This window comes from Anser anser, assembly GCF_964211835.1.
Source record: "Anser anser genome assembly, chromosome: 12".
Lineage (NCBI taxonomy): Eukaryota > Metazoa > Chordata > Aves > Anseriformes > Anatidae > Anser > Anser anser.
Genome location: NC_139733.1, coordinates 1,953,617 through 1,978,823, shown reverse-complemented (window position 1 = coordinate 1,978,823; position 25,207 = coordinate 1,953,617). Strand labels below are relative to the sequence as shown.

Here is a 25,207-nt window from a genome sequence, read left to right as displayed (position 1 = left end):
GAAACACAATCCAAAATTTCAATTTTCACACTGGTCTTATGGTCTTTCGTCTGTCATCTTGTGACTATGTTGTATATTACTTTTCCAATTCAATAAAAATAGCATATCACTAAGAATTTCACTAATTCTTACAGTACGTATATATCTGTTCTGATATTTGCCTAAGTACTACAAATATTGTAGAATTAAAGCAATATGTCCTCATGTAAACAGCAAATTTCCTATAGGAAAACAATAATAGTATGGCACAAACATATAACATGAATTACTTAGTGAGTTAAAATTTTATGGTACAACCATGCATGCATTATTCTGCATAACAGAAATGGATGGATTTCATTTTTAAAGCTTCAGACACACACACAGAAATCAACTGAGTGTTAAATAAATTTAAATGAAACGACTGAATTTACATGCAAGAAATTACTTTTTAAGATCCTTCAAATCTTATTACTTTCAGTAATAAACTAATAAAAAAATGGTCACTATTTTTGTAGTCTGCTTAAAATTCAGGTTATTTATTTATTTAACTTCAGGGGCTGCTATAAGCAATTTAAAGTAGATTCTACAAGTGCCTTAAATTTTAATTTGACATTGCTCTCACAAAGCATATGGAAAATAAGTCTTTACTATTGAGAAAAAGGTATGTCATTACATTTTCATTACAGGACAAAAACAATCATGTAACTTGTAGTTAACTTTGCTGGGTTAGAAAGAATTCACTGGGTATTTAAAACGTTCAACTTTCAAAGCAAACATGAATAAAAATGCACCCAATTTTGTTCCCATCTTATTCACACAGGCAAATACATTGTGAAATCATTCACTACAGAGTATGCAGGATTTGCACCTCTTCCACATATTCTCCACTTCAGTACTCTAATGGTATAATGCATATAAGAACAAAACATTTCCATCCATTGCTGAATATTAAAAACATTGGATTCAGCATTGAAAGAAAGTCTTGAAGCCAATACTTTTCTGACAAGGTAGAAACAACAAATTCCACCAAAAAAAAAAAGTTATGTTATTACCGTATGGGCTAAAAGAGGTCCACTCAGAGATTGACTGTTATTTCTCTGACACATTTAAACAAAAGAACGTTAAAACTTCAGTATACTGCAATCCATTTTTATGACTCTTAAATGAAAAAAAAAAAAAAGAAAAAAACATTCTGTTAAATTAAGACGCATAATGTACAAACAAGTTGTTTCAGGATCTGGTATTAATGCCATATTAAAAAAAAAAAAAGGGTGAAAACTTGGACTTGTGAAATTCAAAGAAAATGTCATCAACTTCAGTGAAGTCACAACCTCAATTTCAAGGTGGTTTGGGGGAAGGAGGAGATCATTCTTACACTGTTAAAAGTTGACACTATTATGCATTTAAAAAAAAAAAAAATTTTCTTTCAACAAAAAAAAAATATTTTTCAATAAAAGTTTATTGAAGAAAACCAGTCTTGAGGATACACTATAATTGCTGTCTGGTACCAAAGGAAAAGGATCTTGCATCCATTATTTCAGAACAGCCACGTTTGTATTTCAGAAAATTAAGCACGAAAGATGGGGGGGGGGGGAAGTAAACTGGCTGACTTTGGAATACCACAGACAAATAGACTAAGATGGAAAAAACAAATTCCATATAGCAAAGTAACTAATACTGAAATAATGACTGGAAAGCATTTAAGAAAATCAAGAGAAAACTAACACAAAATAGACTCCAGTCTGAAGAGACATGCACAGTAGGAGTGCAAATGATATGAATAGGAATGTAACTACCACAAAGGTGATCTGTGATACAGAAAAAAAAGGTTTTTATAGTTCAAAGGGAAAAGGCCTGACTAGCAACGTGCTAGACAGCAGAAGCGATAATATCAGATCTTATGCTACTTAAAAACGATCCATGACTGGATTAAAAATACAGTTAACCCATAATTTCAAAAGTAAATATGGCATATTTCTTGGGACTCTCTTTTTCTATGCACAAATCATGACATATCTACTACATGGCTAGACTTAGCTATAGGAGACTCCAAAGCTGGAATCCTCGTTCACCATTATTAATGGCAAAATTCTGATTGACTTTGGTGAAGGCAATACTTACCCTAATGTACATTATCATACTGTTTAATAAAACTTATATATTCCTATATATATATAGGTATATACTCCTATAGATAGGAATATATACTCCTCCTATATATACTGTCCCAATTACATGTTAATTCCAGGTATGATTACTGTGTAAACTTTAGTTTGTAAATTGCCATTACATTCCAGTTGCATCATTATTTCTGTCCTGTGATGCTCACAGCACATGTTAAATACAACAGTCTCAGCAAAAAAGTGTTCTCTACAAAAAGAATGTTTATTACTGCTCTTCAAACAGAAAAGGGTACGCACTTAAGTCAAAAGGGTAGATATCGTGCGATTAAAGCAGACATTAGCAATAATACTAAACAAGTCAAAGTAATAATATTTGGCTTTTTCAAAAACTGCTGCTTGCATTCATCATTATATATTTCAGTATTTTCTTGGATTAAATACAATCTTTTGATATTCTTAATGTATATAAGCTGAATGTGAACTGAATGTCACTTTTACGTGAGTAAAGTTGGTAAGAATTATTTCAGCCATATGGCCTTTTGAAAATATTACCAGTCACATCCTAGATACTATTGTTCACCTACTCAATTCAGTCACTTATTATAAAATGAGTAAATTAGAAGTTATTTGTTTGAAGGATCAAATAAAGTACTCCACAAGTAGGAATCAAAAAGCAAAGCAAAAAAAAAAAAAAAAAAAGGCATGCTTCTCTAATGGAGAAGTTGAGGACCTAAAGGCTAGGATCCTTGTGTTTTTCAAGAAATATTATATGCAGTTTAATACATTTCGTATTCTTAAAATGGCCTTGAAGTCCACAAAGTTTGTTTATCTGGGTATAATGGATATAGCATAGTGAGCATCAAAAGTATTCTGCAAAGCTCCACAAAGGAAGAGCACAACAAGAGATAATGGATCCTCATGCTTTTGTATGTTACAGAGGGCATTTTTAAAAAGAACTTACTGGATTGTACATCTGATTGAACAACTGTTCAGCTTGCTACATTGCAAAGTTGGAAGGGAGTGAAGCAGAGACAGGAAAAGAAGGAAAGATCTATGAAAACAGCATTAGCTCAACAAAACCAGTGCATTTGCACAGAAGAACTTGTCATTAAAAAAAAAAAAAAAGTATAAATTTAAGATTCTAAACATTCCTTGGTGAAAGTGAGAGGCACAAGGGAAACATAAATGTTGACTTTGGCTCCTAAAAAAGAATAGCTGGAGTAAGAAATTTAAGGTTTGTGTTACTTTCCCTTTCTCAAGTTAAATAACCCATGAAATAAAGAAAGGTGTCCACTTTTGATGATACATTAAGTGCTGCTCTTAAGCAACGAATCATGAGAAGTGCTTTTGACTGAGGCTGCAATTTATCACCAAAGCTTCAAAGATGGTAATATTAAAGATTAATTAATTTCTATCATTAAATTTATTACTTTCCTTTTGTTTAACACAAGACTGAATTTTCTATGCAGAATGACTTTTGAACAGTACAGCTTAGCAAAAAGTCCTTTAGTGACTGCAAATATGTCAGTAAGCAAGTAAATTTAAAATAATGACAAACAAAAGGAGGAAATTCTGAAGTGGATAATAAGATTTTATATACACACACAAAAAATACTTAGCTACCTATTAAGGTAATTCCTGCTGTTCTTTCACTAATAACAATACAAGATAAGTCAACAAGAAGTCTATGAACCTGTGGCACAAAGTATCAAACATTCTTCTAGTTTTTATTTTACTTTTTTTTTCTAAATTCATAAATTTCAATGCTTCATCTTTGTCACAAAAAGTTTAATAAGCATGTCTATGGTTTTAAACATTATTTTGTGTACCAAAATATAGTATAGTAATACAAATAATTACTCTTTATGAACATCTTACTTATTACTTTAAATTTGTCCACTCTTTAAAATTAATGGTGGTTTTAAAATCAGCATGTTTCCTTTTAATGAAATGCAAAAAATTCCGCTGAGTAATACTACAAAATATTTCTATCTAATCAGACTTGATCAAAATCCTCTTAATTATCAAAAAATGAATCTTATTCTCTCCAACAAAAAAAAAAAAAAGGAAAGTGTAAACTAGGGAACATAAACTTTAAAAAAAAATAAAATAGTTGTTTATACTTGCCCCTTGCACACATTTTCTTTCAGGCATAGCACTTGTTACCATTAGTACTCATGGAAGACAGCAAATCCTAGCAATTGTGCACAGATTATATTAATATTTATTAGCATAACTTGGTACAACATAAATCAAAATTTAGCTATGATCATTTTAAAATACCATAATGAAAAATGTCTTGTCTATGTTATTTTATAGAGAGGAGTCATCTATAAGCTGCTCTCAAATTTCTCAAAAAAAGAGACAGCCTTTGGAGTCAATTCGAAAAAAGATGTAAGTTGTTCCCATTCCTCCCAGCTTCTGAAGTGGGTAATGTTCATACATGTGAACATATGCATAAGCACTCATAAGCACACTTATGAGCCATGCAGGTTAATTTACTCTGAATTACGTTGATATTCCCTCCTACTCTAACGCAGACATATACAAGAATAACCCAGTTTTCTGTTTCAGTTAGTTTTCTAAGGAGTGAAAACACGGTGAAGGTAGATTTCTGGGGACCAATTACTTTTAACGCAGGATATTTACAGGTTTGAACATAAAGTATTTTATTAGAGAAAACGTGAATTGAAAATTACTGTTTGGGGTCTACTATCATTAACAGTCACTGTTTCTGTTCAACTAAACATGCCCACAAAGAAGGTTGTAACTACATTTTATTGTGGAAATACCTGGTCTCCTACAAATGTTGGGTGAATTTCCACTGGGGCTTTATGCTGTATTTATGATATAATAAAACTATTATGTTTTCAACTTTCATTTAATAATTCTTTGTATTTATACACAAGGAACATACTCCTTTTCTATATGAAAGACGTCCCTGACACTCTCTGACTTTTATAAGTGCTTATTTTTCCATGACCACATGATGTGTTTATATGTACAGCCATAGAAGATTGACTTAGGATTTCAAGTCCTTATGATTATTTTGATTTTTAAGTGATCTGTGCTTTATGCTTTTTGTTTGTTTCACTAATCTGGTTTTTTTAATTGCAGACAAATAAGATATTTCAGATTGTAAAGAAGTACATTTTATAGTGAAGTGCAATGTAAACTGAAATATTTTCTAACAAAAGAAAACAAAAAAAAAAGGACAAAAGGACTTCCAGTGAAGCAGCTCATTTGGATATTTTAATTCTGGCATCAATAGCACTTACAAGCTATGCAACTTATAAAGGAGCTGTGTTTTAATTAAAAGCTTTTGTATATGTTAATTTGAAAACATTCCTTTCTTTCATCTCCACAATTAAACATATAATACTGGCAGCTAACTGTACATATTCTTTCTGAATTTAAAAATAGAATTCTAAGATTTACATTCTGGTATCCTCCTTTACACTTTGCAGTAACTTCTTCACAGGTTAAGGGTATTGAAACACTAATTAAACACGGAGCAGGGTACTACTCAACGTGGGTAAAAAAAAAAGTCAGAATATTATCCTAACGGTGGTAACATTCATAGAACAGATGAACACTTTTCTAGAAAATGAAACATGTTTGCCCTACACTTACTCACAAACTGCAGAAGGCAAACAATGTCTGAACCCATCAAACATGTCATGACATTGGCATTTGAACAATGAGAGCAGACATTACCAGATGACACAGAAACAAGTCAAAGAAATAATGTATGGTAGAAAAGGCATCAACAAACTTGCAAATCATTTAAGCAAAAAATATATTAATGCATTGATTTAAATAAAACCATGTTATAAAATATAGAATTTGCATGTTTTCCTTTAAATGTTTGCTTCCACTACTTGGTAAATTATTGAATTGCTAGCTGAGGTAAGCTTTCCATTTGTTTGCTTAATTATCACAAACATATGTTCATCTACAAAGCAAAAAAAAAAAAAAATGGCAGAAATAAAACCCAACTAGAAATCCCATTTTAGAAGCAGACTTTTTTTTCATTAAAAGGTGCTGCTTTCATTTTTTTTCCTCATACTATGAGCATTTCAATCTACTTCTAATAGAGGTATAAATTCATTCACATAAAAATTGATGGTTTGATAATTTCTCCCTACCTTTCTACTTTCCTTCTAATGTCCTGTTCCCAGTTCGTTTATTTGAACCAGCTTCTCAGAATTCCCTCATATAGGTATTCAAGATAAATTTGGAGGCTTCTAATGGCTTTGGTACAAGCCTCTTAAGAAAAAGAAGTACTTGATGCAAACACAAAAATTTGATGATCAAAAGAAATCGATCAGCAAACACCATTGGACGATTTTAGATTTACGCTAGAAGAGTAAACAAGTTCATCTTTTGAACATGTGAACTTTGGGTGTGGTCCTTTTTTTTTTTTCCCCTGATTATTGCTGGTTTTTTTTTTGTTTTTTAAGATGGAACTTACCTTTTTCAACTGTGCTTCCAACTTACTACACTCTTCTTTCTTTTGTTCTATGGCTATTTCTAAAGACTTAAGTTTGGAGTCTCTTTTCAGCCCTGCAGATGCCAATGAAGATGCATGTTCTTTGAGATCGATTAAACTAGACTGAAAAATGACCAAGAGCAAAAAGTTAATTCCTAGTCACCAGGACACTAACTTATTGCCAACTTAGTAATCACTTGGATCCTGTTCCCCCTCCCCTTCCCCAAAATGAGTTGACACAAAGATAAGCATTTTTAGCCAAAGACAGCGTTTTGAGAATACAACCAAAAGAATCATAGGAGTTTGCATGCAGTGAAACATTGAAACATCCATAGTACAGACAAGCTGACATTACTTTCCGGAGGTACAATTACTTTGAAGTCTATTAATCTGACTGACAAGTGAAAACAGGAGCAACAATGAAATATTTGAGCCTTGTGGAGGCTTATGTAGACGAAAAAGTAGAGAAGATGATACACTACTATGCAAAAAGTGAGGCAATATTTTATATACAAAAGTGAGGACTGTGAAGAATGCCTAAGAAAATAGCAGTTCAAAAGCTGACCACTGAAGTGGAAGAGTTTCAGTACTTTAAATGGTTCAAGAGTAATCCTAATGCACTTTCTTTCATCATCATGACATAGAACATAGATTTTACTGTGAAGACTGACCTCTTTTTCTGTCAGCTCAGCTTGTAAAGCATTAACTTTCTCCTTCAGGTCTTTGTTTTCTTTTTTATAAGATTCGATTTCTTCAAGTCTTTCTCTGTCATCTCGCTCCCTTTGCTCCTTCAAGCGCTCTATTATTCTTTCCTAACAAGGGAAAGGATTGCAAAATGCAAAAGTTGGGAATCATTCTAAGAAAAGCAAGAATAAAATTTCTTTACATTAAGTAGCACTTAGAAAATCAACCTTCAGAAGCAGAGGATGACTGGTAAGTTAATGATATTAAAGTCAATGGAAGAGTTCCCCTGCTTTTGGTAGCATCAGATCAAGGTTTTAAATACTTGATGAGTGTACCATAGTACAGAAGCTTCATTTAATATCTATATTGCTATGAATATGTTTAGTCTTGTGATAGATATGAAAAGTTATTCATCCCGGTAATGTATTTCCTGACACAGAAAGACACAGAGAAGATACTCTGATACAACTTATATTATCCAAAGGAAGATTCTTCCCCATCTAACTAATAGTGACCGCACACATATTGAAACTCAACCATGTTTTCAATATTTTGATGACTTCCTTTGACTATTATAAGGATTGCTGGAAATCATCATTCAGGGGCTGGGTGTTTAAGTCAAAAGGTAAATGCAAAAATCACATCCAGTAGTATGGTTTTGTTAAGCCTTGACTACATTCTTCAAAATCACATTCTACCAATACTCAAAGGGTGCAAATACTAGACAGAATAATATTTAGGGTAAAATAAAATAACCACTGGAAATAAATTTGGATTGGTAATAGGTCAAATTTGGATTGGTAATAGGTCAATTTAAGCAGAGTTATCAGTGGAACTACTAGAGTAATTTTGGAAGTGGTTATCAGGGAGGCAAGAAAAGCAACATCATTTAGGAAAGTTAAATGAACATGGGACAAAACCACATCCTGACTGAAGTTCTACATTACCAGTGGCAAGGCTCAAGTAGAGCCATCAGCATTCTCATGGATCCTATTCAAGTCATTTTGTACTTATGCTGGAAACCTCCAAGGAAGAGCATAAGAATAGGATCAATCCTTAAAATACTATTTCACAGAACTATAAAAGTCTGATGGAAGCCTAATATTATTAGAAAAAGAGAAAAATATCTTATGCTAATTCCCTCTGTCCATGACTCCTTATACTGTGTGTATATATATATATACACACACATATATACATACTGCATATATATGCACTTCACTCTACTGCCAGTACAGTACACATATGCACATAAGGTTTTCCTTTACCCGTATCAATGTACTCTCAGCTGTGGTTATTATATCTCAGCAATCATTACCATGCAAGCAATATTTCAGCAGCTGCATATCTCATTTTGATTTCCAATTAGCTTAGTCAATTTAATGAAAGAAAACAAAATTATTTATGAAAGTTAGCTTAAGTAGTAACAGCACTTTTAAAAAGCATATATTGTTTGGACTATCCTGGTTATTCATTCATTTTCTCCATATGTTAGGTACAACGTTCCTCTGAACTCTAGAGGGTCTTCTGAAGATTGCTCCTGCACTTTCCAAAGCTCAAGGCACATCTTGCAAAAAGCCAGCTGTCAATGGAATGTTTATACGCATTAAAAAAAAAAAAAAAAAAAAAAAAAAAAAGAGCCTAAACTTAAGGCTGTGGTTTTCATGCCAGCAGTCACCAACTTCAGAGGTATTCAAAATTACACTGGACAAGATCCTGAACAAACTGCTATAGTTGACCCTGCTCTTTGAGCAGGTTTGGACTAGATAAAATGCAGAGGTCTTTTCCAGTCTCCATGGTTCTGTGGAAAAGGCAGAAATGTTTTCAAGATTCTGCACCTCAAGCATGGTTTGTTTCCCTTCTGCTCACTCTCCCTCTCCCTGTTTTCACAATTCACCCCTATGCAACACTGACCGCATCAGCAACCCTGCTGACAGCAGTCCAGTGCCTCTGCCTGTTTTCTGTTCCTCCTTTTGTACTGAATATGACTTAGTTACTAGAAAATGGGAAACATTGCATTTTCAGAAGACTGGGAAGTTTTCTGTAAATGTCCTCTTATATTTTCCACTTCTATAGATCTACCTTTCACCAAGCATCTGTTTATTCATTTTCCTGTCATTTAAACACCATATTTGTGGTATGTATTGGTATGTAGTATTGTATTTGTGAAGTTTAAAACTAATAATCAGTTTCTGTGGATCTATGAATTGAACAAGTATTTTATTACTTTAAATTACTGATTTAAAATTTGGTTACACAGAAGGCAATTTAACTTTAAGGGGACAATATTTAAATGCCAATTCAGGAAATAAATACATTCAGCTTCTCATAGAGATCTAAACTTATTTGGAATGTCTCTAATGTTTGCTGTTGTTTATTAGAAAGATAACTGCAGACCCCTCTGTATTTTCAATTAAACATACTAGACTTTTAAGTTCAATTTTAATTTTTATAGTTCTTTACTTTTATTTTAAATATTTAAAAATAAACTTTTGTGTTATGTCTATATAGTAAACAAATTACTATGCAACATAGATTATGTAATGTGAGCTGTTAAGATCAAATATCAAAAGCAGATGTGGAGTATTAATGGAGTATATAGATGTTTGCTAAATGACTAATCTATTACTGTATGTGAAGGTAGACTAAAATGCAAAATGTGTTCTATTTCAAATATCTTCCTTATAGAGCCAATTCAAACATTTATGTTCCTCTGATAAATGATTTTTTTTCCTTCCAGTTATATAACATTGGCTTCCAGCTGTAACACTTTGTTTTACCAATAATTGGAATAAAAAAACCACATCACACAACATTTTATAATATTAAATATTATTAGGAGTTTTTAAACAATCAGATGAAGGTCTTTACTAAACAGTTATGTTTGAGTTTGCAAATATATGTATCTGGAATCTCTTAGATATTGAAATACAATCACCACTATACTGACTTATCTTGTATTAAGAATATGATATAGTTATTATTTGCTACTGAATTCCTGAGGAAACACTTATTAAAAAGCTGGAAGTTCACAAAACTATTTTCATTCCGTATCTAGTATTCCACTGGCAACAGGGACTCCTTTCGTGAACTTTAGCTATTGAATATGCCTATTACAGAATTAGTGTGACTGTAAGAGTCTTCACATAAAAAAGTAAAGACTACCACATATGACACTCATAGCCCTATTCATGTCATTCAGAAAGAAATATAAATTGATGGCATACTACATTCCACTTCACATGGTACAAAATTTTTTTTAAAAAAGAATTAAATGATATAGCCAAAACCATCTGGTTCTGTGTAATTAAAAATTTCCAACTTGCTTTCACAGAGATACCTAAAACTATGAAGGTGAATGATGCCAGGTTTCATACAGCCCTCTGACTTATACCTGGCAGGACTTCATGTAGAAATGTGTTCATGTAGAATGAAGGCAGTTGAACAGCAACATTGTTGAGCATTACACAAATGACAAACCAGCGAATGTAATTTTACTTTTAGCTAGCCTTTGCACTATATGATATGAAAAAAAAAAAGATATGGGATATTAAATAAGTCAGTTATTCCTAAGAAGAAATAATATAACTTCTTAATACTTTAAATATTAATGTTAAAATTCCAGTCTCCACTAAGTGGAATAGTTTAATAGCTATTCAGAATATACGTAGTTATTTTTATACTTAGTTCAACACTGGTTCCATCCTAAAGATTTACTTACCTATGTGATATTTTCTGCTATAACAAATTAAACATTCTATTATTTCATTTTATTAATAAAACAGTATAAATTTTTCCCTCAGTCAATCACAAAAGAAGACTAATTTGCCTGTCAGCTGCATAGGGCTAAATGTCAAAAACATGTGTTAAAAGGCCCTAATATACCATGTTTTACTTGATTAACAGCTAGCTTACAGAAATCCCAACAATGTGTTCTTGTTTCAGTCTTATTTGCATTGGCGAGCTTTCCTATGCACTAATCTAGGACCTCACAGGTCTAATCTATTTGCACTTTATCACAGAAGCAGGAACTGAATTGCCGCAGCATATAGCTCTATTATCAGGCATACTCAATTGCTTATCTGCTGTATGCTGCTACAGTAGGACCAACTTTATAAATATCAGCTTCATGAAAGCAACCTCTTGAGCTGCTTTGGACCAGTGCAAGAGCTGAGATATTCTTTGAAAAGTTTCTTGTTAAAGCATCAAGGGAACTGATAGCAGTTTTGCATATTCTGATGTTCAAACTTTTTTTAATAGGAGTAAACTTATTTTTGGTTTATTGCAATGTAACCTCCATCACTGTTACGAATTTTCAGCACCTAGTAGAGTGTCCATGCTTACAGGTAAGGAATTGAATGAGCACATTTTTCAGTTTAGGTCTAAAATGTGCTCAACAGTGACTAAAGTTCTGTTGGTTCATTTCTGATTCCTGACAAGGAAACAAATGTTATCAGCAATATTGCCTGAAAAATAAAATGATTAAAATGGGTCTGTTACTGTAAATTTTGATGGTTTTTATATGTCTATAATTATTACTCATTTAGTGTTATCAAGCCACCTAATCACTAAATTTGAAAGAAAAAGAAAATCCGAGAAAAAACTTGGAAAAATCTACTTCCCATGAAGAATTAGAAGCCCTATTTTCTAATTCAGAGCCTAAATCTCAGTCTGAGTATTTTGAAAAGCAACACAAGAAAAATATAAATGCTCAAACATTTCAGTTTTGGAACTTTTAAAAAGAGCTTTGTAACTTAATCTCATTATATGATTCTGTTGTAATATTTATCTCTTCCCATAGTAACTAAGAAAAGCAACTAAATTTAATTTTCATGAATTGTGGTTAATTGAACTAATTTTCATCACTATTTTAAAAGAGCTTCCCATGATGCTCTTGGATTTTTATTTTTTAAATAAAATTCTAACAACTATTGAATTGATAAAGAATTAAGGTAAAGCCAAAAACCATGCTTAACATCAGAGATGATGTAGCTGAGTGGGAGGAGCATTAGCTCATATGGTATTTAAACTATAAATAATAAGGGGTATATAAATTTGTCAACCATTGTACTGCCATGGAAATCGGGTATTCTTGAATGACAGCAGCATCCTCGCTTGACAGCATTATAAATTTAAATTGATAAAAGTACTTACACTTGTCAAATTCATTTATTACTAAAAAACTACCTCTAAATGTTTTTGTCCCATTTGGGCAAAAACCTATTCCACATTTCTACCAGTAGTGCCAGTGGAAATAGTTAATAACCTGATGAAGTCTGACAGTTTGAAGAACTGTACTGCAGACAGAAATCGGGATAAGAAAAATCTGCCAATGAGAGCAGCTAGGATAAATTGGAAAACTGGACACAATTAGGAATGAAACACCTGTGTAAAGAGAAACAGCCAAGGTATATAGCTGCCAGAAGACACAAGAAAGCTAGGCATAATAGTTCATTTGGAACTTCTTGAAGACATCTATTGGCTTCTTTCAATGTATAAGTACCTAAAAAAAAAAAGATGTCTCAGAGAGCACTTTTAAGACTGAAAAACCTACCCTTGAAAGCATGGCCTTCATGAAACTTACAAGCTTACAATGACAACAAATCATAAGTGACTGAAACAGTCATCAGACACCACAGCACAATTCAGCTTCATGCCATTACTCAAAAGCATTGTCTTAAAACAGATACCATTGTCCTCATCAGCTGCAAAAAGACAGAAGTTTCTGCGGCAGAGGAAAACAATCCATACTATTCACTGAACATGCACCATGGAGTAGCCTGCAAATACTGCAGGAAAGATGCCATTCTCAGCTGATATTACTTAAGCAAGTGACTACTCTGTACAGAATTCAGCCTTAATGACTCCATGCGAGTTCTAATCAATTCCACTTGGAAAAACCACTAATCACACTGATTCTCTGAAAAAGTGTCAGCTCATATATATCCATGTAATTCCAAATGAGGGAGACTTGAGTTGCAAAAAAAAAAAAAAAAAAAAATCAGGATCTAGAATTCAAAGTTCATCTAGCTTTTCCAAAACATTAAAACTAGCATCAGTTAACAGATTTTGCATCTTTACTACAGCAATCTGAAATAAAGCTTGTCACAGAATTTCCATAACATCAGGATCTCAAGTGTCACATTTTGACTTTTAACATACGGAAAGAAACTCAACAGCACAATTTTTTAACAATCTCTGGGACAAGTCCTCATTGCTATATTGAGGAATAATGCATCTTGGGTTTAGTGAAATTTTAGTTTGTATGTCTGAGATTAATAGAATATTTTAGTTTTAAACTTTTACATTTATTTCAACAGATTTTAGAATGCTACTAGTATAAAAAGGCATGAGAACACTTCATTGCCACCATTCACTAGTTTGCATTCAGTTTTAATGCAGTAATTCTTTACTTTTTCTATTTCTGGTAGTGAGAAGTAGACTATACATGATCTATTCAACTGCATTGTCTCCTGCAGCTGAGGCAGAATATGGGGTACAAGACAGCTTTGGCTTTTGATGATGTGCTCCATGCTTAACTGCACAGGAGAACTGTCAAGTTTCACTCTACTTTCTGTACTAACACCAATAGCACAATGGTTAAAGGACTGTTTTAAACTCTTCGCTGCCTCCCTGGGAGTACTGGGAAAGTGACAACTTAGACTAATTAAAAGATTATAGTTTACTTGTAGAAAAACAGATTAATAAGTAACTTATTTTTTTTTTAATGATATGCTGTGAGATTGGTGAAGTGTCCAAATTAGCAGTGAAAGACATTAACAATATGCATGTACTTACTTTCCTGCATAAATTCTGTAAGCTTACTGAAAAAGTTATCCATAAAAGTAACGGAAATAATGCCAAGCTTCCAACCCCCCACACACACACTGTTGACCAAACAAATATAAGGTGATTAAACGTACAAAGAAATCAAAAATTTAACATTAGCATTTTAGGTAATAGTGCCAACACCACAGTGGCATTTTAAATGCACATAGAGCCATAAATGCCTTCAGCAGATTAGGCACTGCAGAATGGCACATAATATTTTAATTAGTTGTGTTCACCTGTGTACATTAAAGTGATATATACTGAAATCTGTTAGGCACAAAAAGTGAATATTTATACTATTTTTTTTTTTTGGCACAAATTCATTTGGATTACCTCCTATTCAAAGTTAACCAGTAGAAAAATCCTGAACTTGCTGAAATTGGTGGGAATGTTGCCATTAGCTTAAATACGCCAGATTTATCCCTCCAGCTTTGGAATTTTCAAATTAAAAGCATGTTTTTAAAGGGTGAAAAGAAATGTAATTCTCCAGTTTGTCTGCTTGGTTTCTCCTATAATTTAAGTGTAGTAAACTGATAGAGCTGAGAACAAGCCAAACAGTTGGTGCTGTCAGTGATGGCTCTTCAGTTTGGCTCTGTTTAACAGGCAAAAGAACAAGATAATCAAGATCACAAAGCCCTTAAAATACCCCAAAATCTCCCTTCTTTCAGTCAGGTGTCCACGTCTTTCTGTTCATGTGGGGAACAACCACTACCAACCTTCTACTAAGGGAAAAATCTTCCCACGTCCTGGGCTGATTACTTCATCCTCATTTAAAAGGACATCCGTTGGTACCTCAGAATCCTTTTTGAGTTCATTAGTCAGGAAACACTCTTTGCCCATTGTGCCAGAACAGAGCCACCTGCTTTCCTGGCAAGGCCCATAGGTTGTGTTGCAGATGCCGGACCAACTTAAAAAGACATTTTCTGGACATGCTTCACCCACAGGAGCAGCACATAACACTGTTGCACAAGAAAACATTACCTTTTCTGATAGTGCTTCTTCTAAGGTTGCTAGTGCTGTGTCTGTGTTACTAGAATCCGTCTGCAATGACTTCACTCTGTCTTTTAGATTAGTTAGTTGTTTGTCTTTGTCCCTAAGTTGCTCCTGTAGATTTTCAATCTGAAAATAAAACCAGATCATAATATTCATCAACCTTGTGTTAGCATTTAAACAGCGACTTGGGTGATAGGATCAACTGAATGTATTCACATTATACATAAAATACACATGCCACAATATACTACTAGGTTTCTACACGATGTAATGTGAAAATTTTTTTAACTTCTGTCTTGTCTTGTTTTCCTTTGCCACAAAATCATAGAATCATATGAGTTGGCAGAGACCTTAAAGACCACCTAGTTCCAACCTCCCCCACCCTGGGCAGGGACACCTCCCACTAGATCAGGCTGCCCAGGACCTCATCTAACCTGGCCTTGAACACCTCCAGGGATGGGGCATCCACAGCTTCTCTGGGCAGCCTATGCCAGTGCCTCACCACCCTGTGAGTGAGAATTTCCTTCTAACATCTAATCTACATCTTCCCTTTTAGTTCAAAACCATTCCCCCTTGTCCTATCATCATCTGCCCTTATTTTCTTTAATGGTATTTTCTATTAAATGAAATAAAATCTCAGTGCAGTCAGCTATTATACTATTTAAATATTTTCTGATATTAATCACTTTAGTTAAAGGTACTGCATTATCTCAGTAATTCAAAGTATGCGTGGAATGGCCCCTTTAGATAATTCTAATTACAATAAGGACAAAGAGAGAGGCAAAGCAAGTTCAGTGAGCCACAAACTGAGAAAGAGGAAAGATGATAACCTACTTTTCTAACAACCTCTTCCTCCACGATGCTCTGCTGTAAAAGAAACTCATCTGGACAGAGATCGCGATAGTACCAGTTGATAGTTACTGAGAGCTACATAAAAACAAACAAACAAAAAACTCCTGCCCTTTCACTCTTACTTGAGGTACAGAGCAGTTTAGATGGGGAAGTGTTATTAGAAGTTGGGGAGTAGTGTAGATGCTGAACATCTTCACACTCGTCAGATACCAAGACTGAACCTCTGGGCTTCCAGAGGCACAGGGAGGTCCAACTAAGGAAGGCACCAAAAATGGTACCCAATATATTTTAGACATTTTAATAAAATCCTTATTTTTCCATAACACACTCTAGATAAGCCAAGCAATCACTGCAGGCTTCCTGTCCCTGATGGTACCTATGCACTTATGTGCATAAAGTTGACCACATATTGATTGTTTCACAGAATCAGAGAATATCGGAGTTAGAAGGGACCCACAAGGATCATCAAGTCCAACTCCTGGGTCCCTAAATCTGTTAAAGTGTTTAAATACAGAGACTTTAAATTCTAGGGAATAGCATAACTGAAGATAAATGACTGTCTTCATTCTTATAAGCAGTGTACAATATTCTTACAGTAATCCTAATCACCCAGTCTTAAAGAACAAGAAAAAAACTGTTCAGTAAATGCAAACTTCCTATGTCCTGCAGATGCCAAAGATTAGATAAAAACCATAATTTGTTAATGTACAGTTATTATGAAGGAGGAAAAAAAAAAGATAAAACTGAAAAAAGTCAGATATACTCAATTTAGTCTTACAGAAAAAAATAGACATTACATAAAATACTATGAAGCCTCATGAAGTTTGCTGTTCCTTTCATCAAAAAATGTAATTTTTCTCATGGCCAGCATCATTTCCATTTAAAGCAATTCAAACTTTAACTTAGGCAGGATCTTTCATAATTATTTTTAAGCCAGATTTAAACATTCTGTTACAAATCTGAAGATGAATTCTATGCATGAGCAGCTCCATAGAATTTAACAATTAAGACCATAAAAAAAATTTGGTCCCCATGTGCAAAAAAAATGATAAAAATCTATCACTGTAATCAAAACCACTTTAATTTGGGCTTTACTTTGGTAAAATTCTCCACCTCTGTTCCAATGTTGTACATATGCAGGAAAAAAAAGGCTGAACTTAAGTTTTATCATATAGATCTATAATTAACAAATTATAAAATCCAGAGTACAGCTTTGTACATTGTATAAAGTTTAAATAAATGTAAATTTAAAGAGAAATCAAAGGAAAACAAAATTATAATAAAATTTGAGAGTATATTTGAAGGAGCACTTTCCAATTAGAAAGTCTTTATATCAGTATAAATATGATAAATTTAAATATTGTGTTTTTATTATTAATATTTACATACATGGCTTGGTACATCAGATTACTACTATGGGCAAAAAATTCCACTTGTTCTGTAAGCTATAAAACACTAAGATATATATAGAAAGGTTTTGAAGACCTGGCATAGAATAGCTCTTGTAAATGATCTCTAGTAATATTTTTCTTCCTGTGTATGTTTTATAAAGATACAGAAATAAGATACATGTGTTAATGAGTTAAGAACTTTTTATTTTATGGCATGTGTATTAGTCACATCTAAAATTACATTAGCTGGCATTCAGCAGACTGCACACTGTGTTTCTTTCTTTACTTTCATACAAGTATTAATGATTCTAACAACTGCCTCATGACACCCAGTGGAATATCTAAGGAATTGCACACTTCATCTTAACCAAAATAAAATCTCAAGCAAAGAGGAAATAACAAAGAAGAGTGAATATTGATTACATGTTTTTTCAAACAAAGTTAAGATCTGGTTCTTTATTATCATCAGCTTGACCTACCAATTCTAGGCACCCTAAATTAAAGTACTTATTTCCTATGCACAGTGCTTATCTGAATTCCACAGCATTTACACGATTTCCTTCCTCTTAAAACTAATTTAAAATATGATCCAACTCTTAACCAAGAAAACATGTTCTAAAATTATTCAGCATTTACAAAATTCTTTTCTCAGAGGTAAAGAGAACAGGCAGCAAATTAAAAACATCCCCACTGAATCACAACTGCTTTAAAAGAAGTCATTTGATGCATAGTCTAGAGATAAAACAAGAGGAAAGGATCTGATTATTCTTCTATTTGTGCTATATAAATCCAAAGAAAATGCATTGACAGGAACAGGACCACGCTGTGAAAAGAGAATCAGTACCACAGAGTTTTTGTTTGTTGGGATGGGCACAAGATTAGTAAAGATCTGCTAACGCAGACCAAATTTTATGACTAGTTAATCACAAAGATCTCTCAAAAAGATTAGAAGAGCCAGAGATTGAGCAGTCTCAGATGCTAAAATCTTGGAACACAAAATATGATTGAGTTCTTCCCCCCAACCTTTTTTTTCTTAAACCAAGAAAGAACAAAATAAACCCCCTGGTAAACACTGTCACCTAATATGCATTGAGCACAGGCATAAGAATATGATTTTACTGCTGATTTATAGTTTTTGAGCATTCATTTTATGACAAGGACTGTTATGACTTTCTTAATCCTCAACCATTTATATTCTTATCTGATAGCAAATGAGTTCCTATGTAGTTTTGTCAACATGTAATTTTTACCTGTGTAAACTGGTGTGTCCCTGTACCATGAGCTACATGAAAAGGCATTGCACTCCATTCTTTCTGTACTTCACAAAGTGCATATATTCCCAGAGCATAAAACAGACATTATTTCTGTTTGGAAAAACAATATCCTGACAGATAAATGTCTTTCCTATGGGACACTCTGTCAATAAACAGCAAGTGCTAATCTTGCCACTTTTGGACGACAGTCTCAGGAATGCTTCTTAAATGCTCGAGGGATTAAATTAAATCTCATGCACAGACAGGCTTCAGAACTCTACAGTAAACCAAGTTCTTGAAAGAAAATTACTTTCATTATCCAGATTAAGGTACTGTACACTGGAATGTGCAAGAAAATTAAATAATCTGAGAAAGTGTCCCATGCTATAACGACTTGCCTTTAGAGATATGCCTTAAAATGTAGGACTTTAAGACAGAGTATATCAGAGACTTCCTGGGCCCAGCTAGCGAAATTGTAAAGCCATATACTTAAACTTAGCTTTCTGTATTTTTTTCTCTCTTGAAAATTTCTGAGTTTTCAATAACTTAGACAACAAATACTTTGCAACACTGGCATTTTAACACTGGCATTTTTAATTCTAAAACTCATTTTGCTAAATTCTAAGTTTCTCTGGACAGAGCTCTGTGAAATTTGTTTCATATTACAACAAACATCACGTCTGTTCCAGTGAAGTAGATCAATAAAATTAGTTTCATTTAAAATTCAAACACAGGGAAGGAAACTAAGCTTTTGCATATATCATTTTCATTATTTACAAAAAAAAAATCTTATTATTTTAGGAAAATAAATTCTATTGAGTAATTTCCAAATCATTAACATTGTATGATAAACAGTTAATGGAATTACAAGAAAAAAAAATGTTTTAATAAACAAAAGCATTCATCCAACATGAGCAGTATTATTTTAGTATATATAGTATTATAGTATTATTTAGTATAATAGTATTTATTTTCAGATCGTAGCTGCTCCCTCCTGGACATACATAACAGAAGACAAAACAAACCCATACCTATTAATCTAAACTAAAAAATGATAAGGATCAATGCAAATCAAATGCAAATACTCTAAATGTCTACTTACATGCAATTTTTTTTATTGGTATGACTCATGGCAAATGTTCTGTCTCATAATGCAAATACTTCTTGTCAGACACATCTCAGTGTATTCCAGAATGTAAAACCAGCTTTGGTAGCGACTCAGTACAAGAAATGCATCTACAGACATCCTAATACCTCCACTTATTTTTGTGTGCATTTCTCCATGCATTATTTCTAATGAAACACGCATCTTTAGCCTGAATGACCAGTTAGAACGAAAAAAAAAAAATTATTTTTCTCTACCATACCTATAAAAATACTACTACTGAAAGCACAATAGACATGTGAATAGTTCTTGGAAAGCACTATATATTTGCTGTCAGAAATTTTTACCCAATGATGTGTAGTTATTAAATATCATGTTATTCAGAGTATTTCAAAAACTACATTAACAAGTTCAAAAGCAACTATTTGAATTTTCACCTTGGGCAGGGGTGTGGGGGGGACCTTTGGTTCCATAGTTTTACACTGACATTCATGATATGACCCAAACATATTTATTCATTTTCAGTATGATTTCAATTAACAAAATGAGCTCATTGAGGAGACATCTTTGCTTCAACAGTTTGACAATGCAGAACTGTCAGAAAGAGATGCCCCACCAGTGCTTCCATATTGCTACCTTCTACTTGGGTTTTTCCTTTTAAATAGGAAAATAGGTAAATAGACAGTAGACAGATAAGTATTTGGAGAATTTTATTTCAAAAGTCAAAATACATAGACGTGTAGGTTCCAAACATGAATGTGCTATTGAGAAGTTATAATATTAAAATCCTTAAAACTTGCTTGAAACTTATTTGCTGAAGTACAAATTTTACGCTAATCTTTGGGTTTAACAAGGTAATTGGAAAAAGGCTTGCTAAGCTTATCATTACATGCTAAAATACTCTTGGATTTCATAAGCAGCTTCAGTAACTATCAAAATTCTTGATTATTTCTCAGTAGAATAAAGCTTCCTTTTACTGTCTTCCAAACTTATATTCTCCAAATTGGAGTAGCAGTCCCATCGTGATAACTTCAGATTACAAAATATCACATGGATCAATAGTATCTTTTAGCTTTATATTTCTTCATTATTTTGTCCCACAAGATATTTCCTTAAACATCAGAGATCTTAGCCCAAAGATCGGTTCAGTCCTACATTCTCAATATGATAGTGAATTACTAAATCAGACACAGCAATGGTATTTCTTGTAAAGCTGTCCATAACTTTTGTGTTACCTTTTAGCATACATTACCTCATCTGACACAGAAATGTAGAAAGAAAAAAAAAAAGAAAAAAAAGAACCCAGTCAAGCTTTCAGATAATCACTTTAGGTGATAAGTTTGGAGAAGTAGCACATTTCCAGCCTTGGTTAGGGTGGAACCCAAGGAGAAAGTCTCCAAATCAATGGGTTTGTAAGGACTTCATGAATGATTGACCAGTCTGAATAGTTCTTTCACTTCTTTAACACTACCTTCAGGACTACAGCTCAAAGTAGCAAAGCACAGCGACCACCCAAAGAAGCTAATGAATCACACACTGCTTCAGCCATCAGCTCTCACAGTAACCTGATGACAGGAGCAATAGAGAAGTGGCATGATCTGGTAATCACCCTGGTGCTGCTACCTTCCCCACTTGCACAATCCAGGCAGGAAAGTAATTAAATAGTCCTTCAGAATTTTGCTCTGCTTCACAAGCTTAAACTGAAAAGATGCAAAACCATTATAAGAAACCAGAAAAAAAATTTAACAGAATATTTCTTCCCGAAGTACACTTGCTTTTTTTCCCTCCAAAGTGCTGGTATTTCTACACAATGTATTTTCTGCATCTTCAAGCTCATTAAGTTTTTTTCCATTAGGATTACACAGCTGATCAGATTAACATCATGGTTTGAAAATTTATTATGGTTATTCATTATTTTTATAACATCAAATACTTGTTTAAACCACATTTATGTTATTAAGAACCACGTAGTGCCCATTTTACCTAATATCACCTTCCCTTTTGCTTTGTCTAAAGTTGCCAATTTTCACGCCACCTTGACTTTAACAAAGCATGAAGTGATTTAAAGGGCCACGAACAGTATTTAAGCAAAATACGGCTTCAAATTTTAATTCGTGTCTTCCTAGAAACACTGCAATATAAAATACTACATCATTCCAAAAATGAAACCAAATTATTTGTGACATGACATTTTTCTTTGGGAAATCAATTCACCTTTGTTTTTCTCTAAATGTTGTTAGATGTCATTGTACCATTTACTGTATTAATGCATATAGTACCTTTTTAAAACAGTTTTGTATAAAAAGCTCCAATAAAATAACGCAAGCCAATAACTTAGCTTTCTCTAGCTAGACACACCTTTCTCTATACTTCCAAAATACTAAACTTATACAAAATTGACAATGCCAACCAAGAACTCATGGAGAAACTATACCCCATGGGTTTATGCCGTCTCTTGCAATAAACGCTGACATATTAAGTCAGCCAAGGTTACCATGTCATAGAGAAGAATGTCAAATCTTGGGATGCCATACTAAGTACTACTGATTTTGTTAGGCAAGGCTCCATGTAAAGACAGTTGTGAAAGACTGCATGAGAATTTGATGTCTGCCTCGCTCAGTGGCTAGAATAAACTCTTTAAGAATAAGCATTGTGAATAAGCTGAAACTCTGAGCTAAAGTGAAGAATGCTCGCTTGGCGCTCATGACCACTTCCATTCCAGCACTATCCAAGATTTTATGAAAGTATTCATTCACGTTTTTCTCTCCAATTTCTTGTTAATCTGCAAAAACTGACACTAACTTACTGAAGAAAGGATTCAGATGCAAACTGCAAATTAACCCACATAAAAAGTTAATGGAAAAACGAATTGATACAATCAAGGCACATATTACCTATTTGCACCGGGCATGAAATAACACTGAAAAGAAGGCAAATCAGTTTTTGTTTGTTCACAAGCAACAACGATGAAGCTGTGTACAATTACAGTAGTGTCAACAGGACATCAGATATGATTATCATCTGCATGCACTGATTAAAAAATATGCAATGCAGTATGCATGGCTAATTCTTTATGATGTTGAATATGAAACAAAAATTGAAAGCAATGATTTAAATACCTTCTTTTACAAATACAAATGCTATGCAGCATACTCAAGTACAAGGTCAGTATTAGACCCATGTTCCTCTGTATTTAAAACTAACATTTCAGCAATCCCAGATCAGATCTTTCCTAAGCTCGTTCCTTTATCTATTTGCTTCTGTTTAATTTATTCTCATAATAATACATTTCTTTTTTTTCTTCTGGCAATTAAGAGTTTTTTTCTTTTTCCAGCAGAGGCTGAAAAAAATGGTGAGTAATATCTGGTTCGGGTCTGTGGATCAATAATCTACAGTTTTTATCTATAAATGTAGATTACCCAGAATTTTATCATGGGCAGCTTAATTATGCCTATTACATGGCTTCTGCCCTGGCTTCTTATCGTGACAGACAATACAGAGTATATTGAACAAATAATAATGAACATATATGAAGCTGTTGTTAGTCCTCAACAAGCAGAACAAACCAAATTAAAGTACCTTTTGGAAAGGGGATTTCTTAGTAAAATCATTTGTAGTAAAATTATATACTTAGGAGGGTACTCAAAAATTATTCACACATTAGCCAGAATTTTCCAAGTAGGTAAAAGCAGAATTTCTTTCTTGTTATTAGATTATTAGTACTCTATAGGTCCTTAGAGACCTTTTATCCCATAGTTTAACTTCCAGAGAATTCTTCCAGGACTTCCCATGTGAGCAACCCAGGTCCATTCCTTCCCATTTTGGTAGCAATTGGAATTGACTTTTTTCCATCCACCCCAGACAGCACCCTTAACCCTCTTCCCTTATGACAATCTCACATGGCTAAAATTTTCATATACAATTTTTTCTACTCTTAAATATAAATAATTGTCTTTTAAGAGGAAAAATAAAAATAAAAAGCATCAATGAAGTCTGGACAATGATTTCTAACAGCTTTTACCATCCACCAATGAAAAAAATAACTGACGTGTCCCTTAAGTCCCCAATACTTAATTATTATTCTGGAAGGGTAAAACAGAAGAACTCATTTATTTACAAGTGTTTTGTGAGGTTTGCTTACACGAAATCTCTGTGCTAAGGAGCAACTGATCAAGAAACACAGGGATATTTTGAGGTCTAGAAAACATTCTTGCTACTAAGCAGTTTAATCCTATATGTTCACTTCATCTGTCCATCTATCTAATAGTCCACTCATAACAATCACCAATCACAGCATGGTTGTAAAGATGGAAAGAAAAGGAATATGATCAACGAAGATGTGAAAGTTAGGGCCGGAGGGTAGACCCGGGGAACTATAGGCCTGTTAGTTTGACCTCAGTGCCAGGGAAGCTCATGGAGCAGATTATCTTGAGTGTCATCACGCGGCACTTGCAGGGCAACCAGGCGATCAGGCCCAGTCAGCATGGGTTTATGAAGGGCAGGTCCTGCTTGACAAACCTGATCTCCTTCTATGACCAAGTGACGCGCTTGGTGTATGAGGGTAAGGCTGTGGATGTGGTCTACCTTGACTTCAGTAAGGCTTTTGACACCGTTTCCCACAACATTCTCCTCGAGAAACTGGCTGCTCGTGGCTTGGACTGGCGTACGCTTTGTTGGGTTAAAAACTGGCTGGATGGCCGGGCCCAAAGAGTTGTGGTGAATGGAGCCAAATCCAGTTGGAGGCTGGTTACTAGTGGAGTCCCCCAGGGCTCAGTACTGGGGCCAGTCCTCTTTAATTTCTTTATCGATGACCTGGATGAGGGGATCGAGTGCACCCTCAGTAAGTTTGCAGATGACACCAAGTTAGGTGCGTGTGTTGATCTGCTCGAGGGAAGGAAGGCTCTGCAGGAGGATCTGGATAGGCTGGACCGATGGGCTGAGGTCAACTGCATGAAGTTCAACAAGGCCAAGTGCCGGGTCCTGCACCTGGGGTGCAACAACCCCAAGCAGAGCTACAGGCTGGGAGATGAGTGGCTGGAAAGCTGCTTGGCGGAGAAGGACCTGGGAGTACTGGTTGATAGGCAGCTGAATATGAGCCAGCAGTGTGCTCAGGTGGCCAAGAAGGCCAACAGCATCCTGGCTTGCATAAGAAGCAGTGTGGCCAGCAGGTCTAGGGAGGTGATTGTCCCCCTGTACTCGGCTCTGGTGAGGCCGCACCTCGAGGACTGTGTTCAGTTTTGGGCCCCTCGCTACAAGAAGGACATGGAGGTGCTCAAGAGAGTCCAGAGAAGGGCAACGAAGCTGGTGAGGGGTCTGGAGAACAAGTCTTACGAGGAGCGGCTGAGGGAGCTGGGGTTGTTTAGCCTGGAGAAGAGGAGGCTCAGGGGAGACCTCATCGCTCTCTATAGGTACCTTAAAGGAGGCTGTAGAGAGGTGGGGGTTGGTCTATTCTCCCACATGCCTGGTGACAGGATGAGGGGGAATGGGCTAAAGTTGCGCCA

General features: G+C 34.3%; 1 protein-coding gene across 31 annotated transcripts in view; it reads right to left on the bottom strand.

The window, feature by feature from the left end:
* ERC2 (ELKS/RAB6-interacting/CAST family member 2) overlaps positions 1–25,207 on the bottom strand; it is a 525,223-nt gene that overhangs the window by 301,351 nt on the left and 198,665 nt on the right. For 22 of the 31 annotated variants that reach the window (XR_014571289.1, XR_014571291.1, XR_014571292.1 and 19 more), the window contains 4 exons: positions 15,094–15,231; positions 7,269–7,409; positions 6,580–6,720; positions 3,067–3,102 (listed from right to left, as the gene is read on the bottom strand). The exons of 1 other annotated variant lie outside the window; for it this stretch is intronic. Coding sequence is in view for 23 of the 30 variants with exons in the window: in XM_083795058.1 (XP_083651184.1) it covers positions 3,067–3,102; positions 6,580–6,720; positions 7,269–7,409; positions 15,094–15,231 (456 nt within the window). In the remaining 7 variants the exon portion in view is untranslated. The remainder of the gene's footprint in view (positions 1–3,066; positions 3,103–6,579; positions 6,721–7,268; positions 7,410–15,093; positions 15,232–25,207) is intronic. 8 more of the 31 variants (XR_014571293.1, XR_014571295.1, XM_083795065.1 and 5 more) reach the window with 2 other exon arrangements.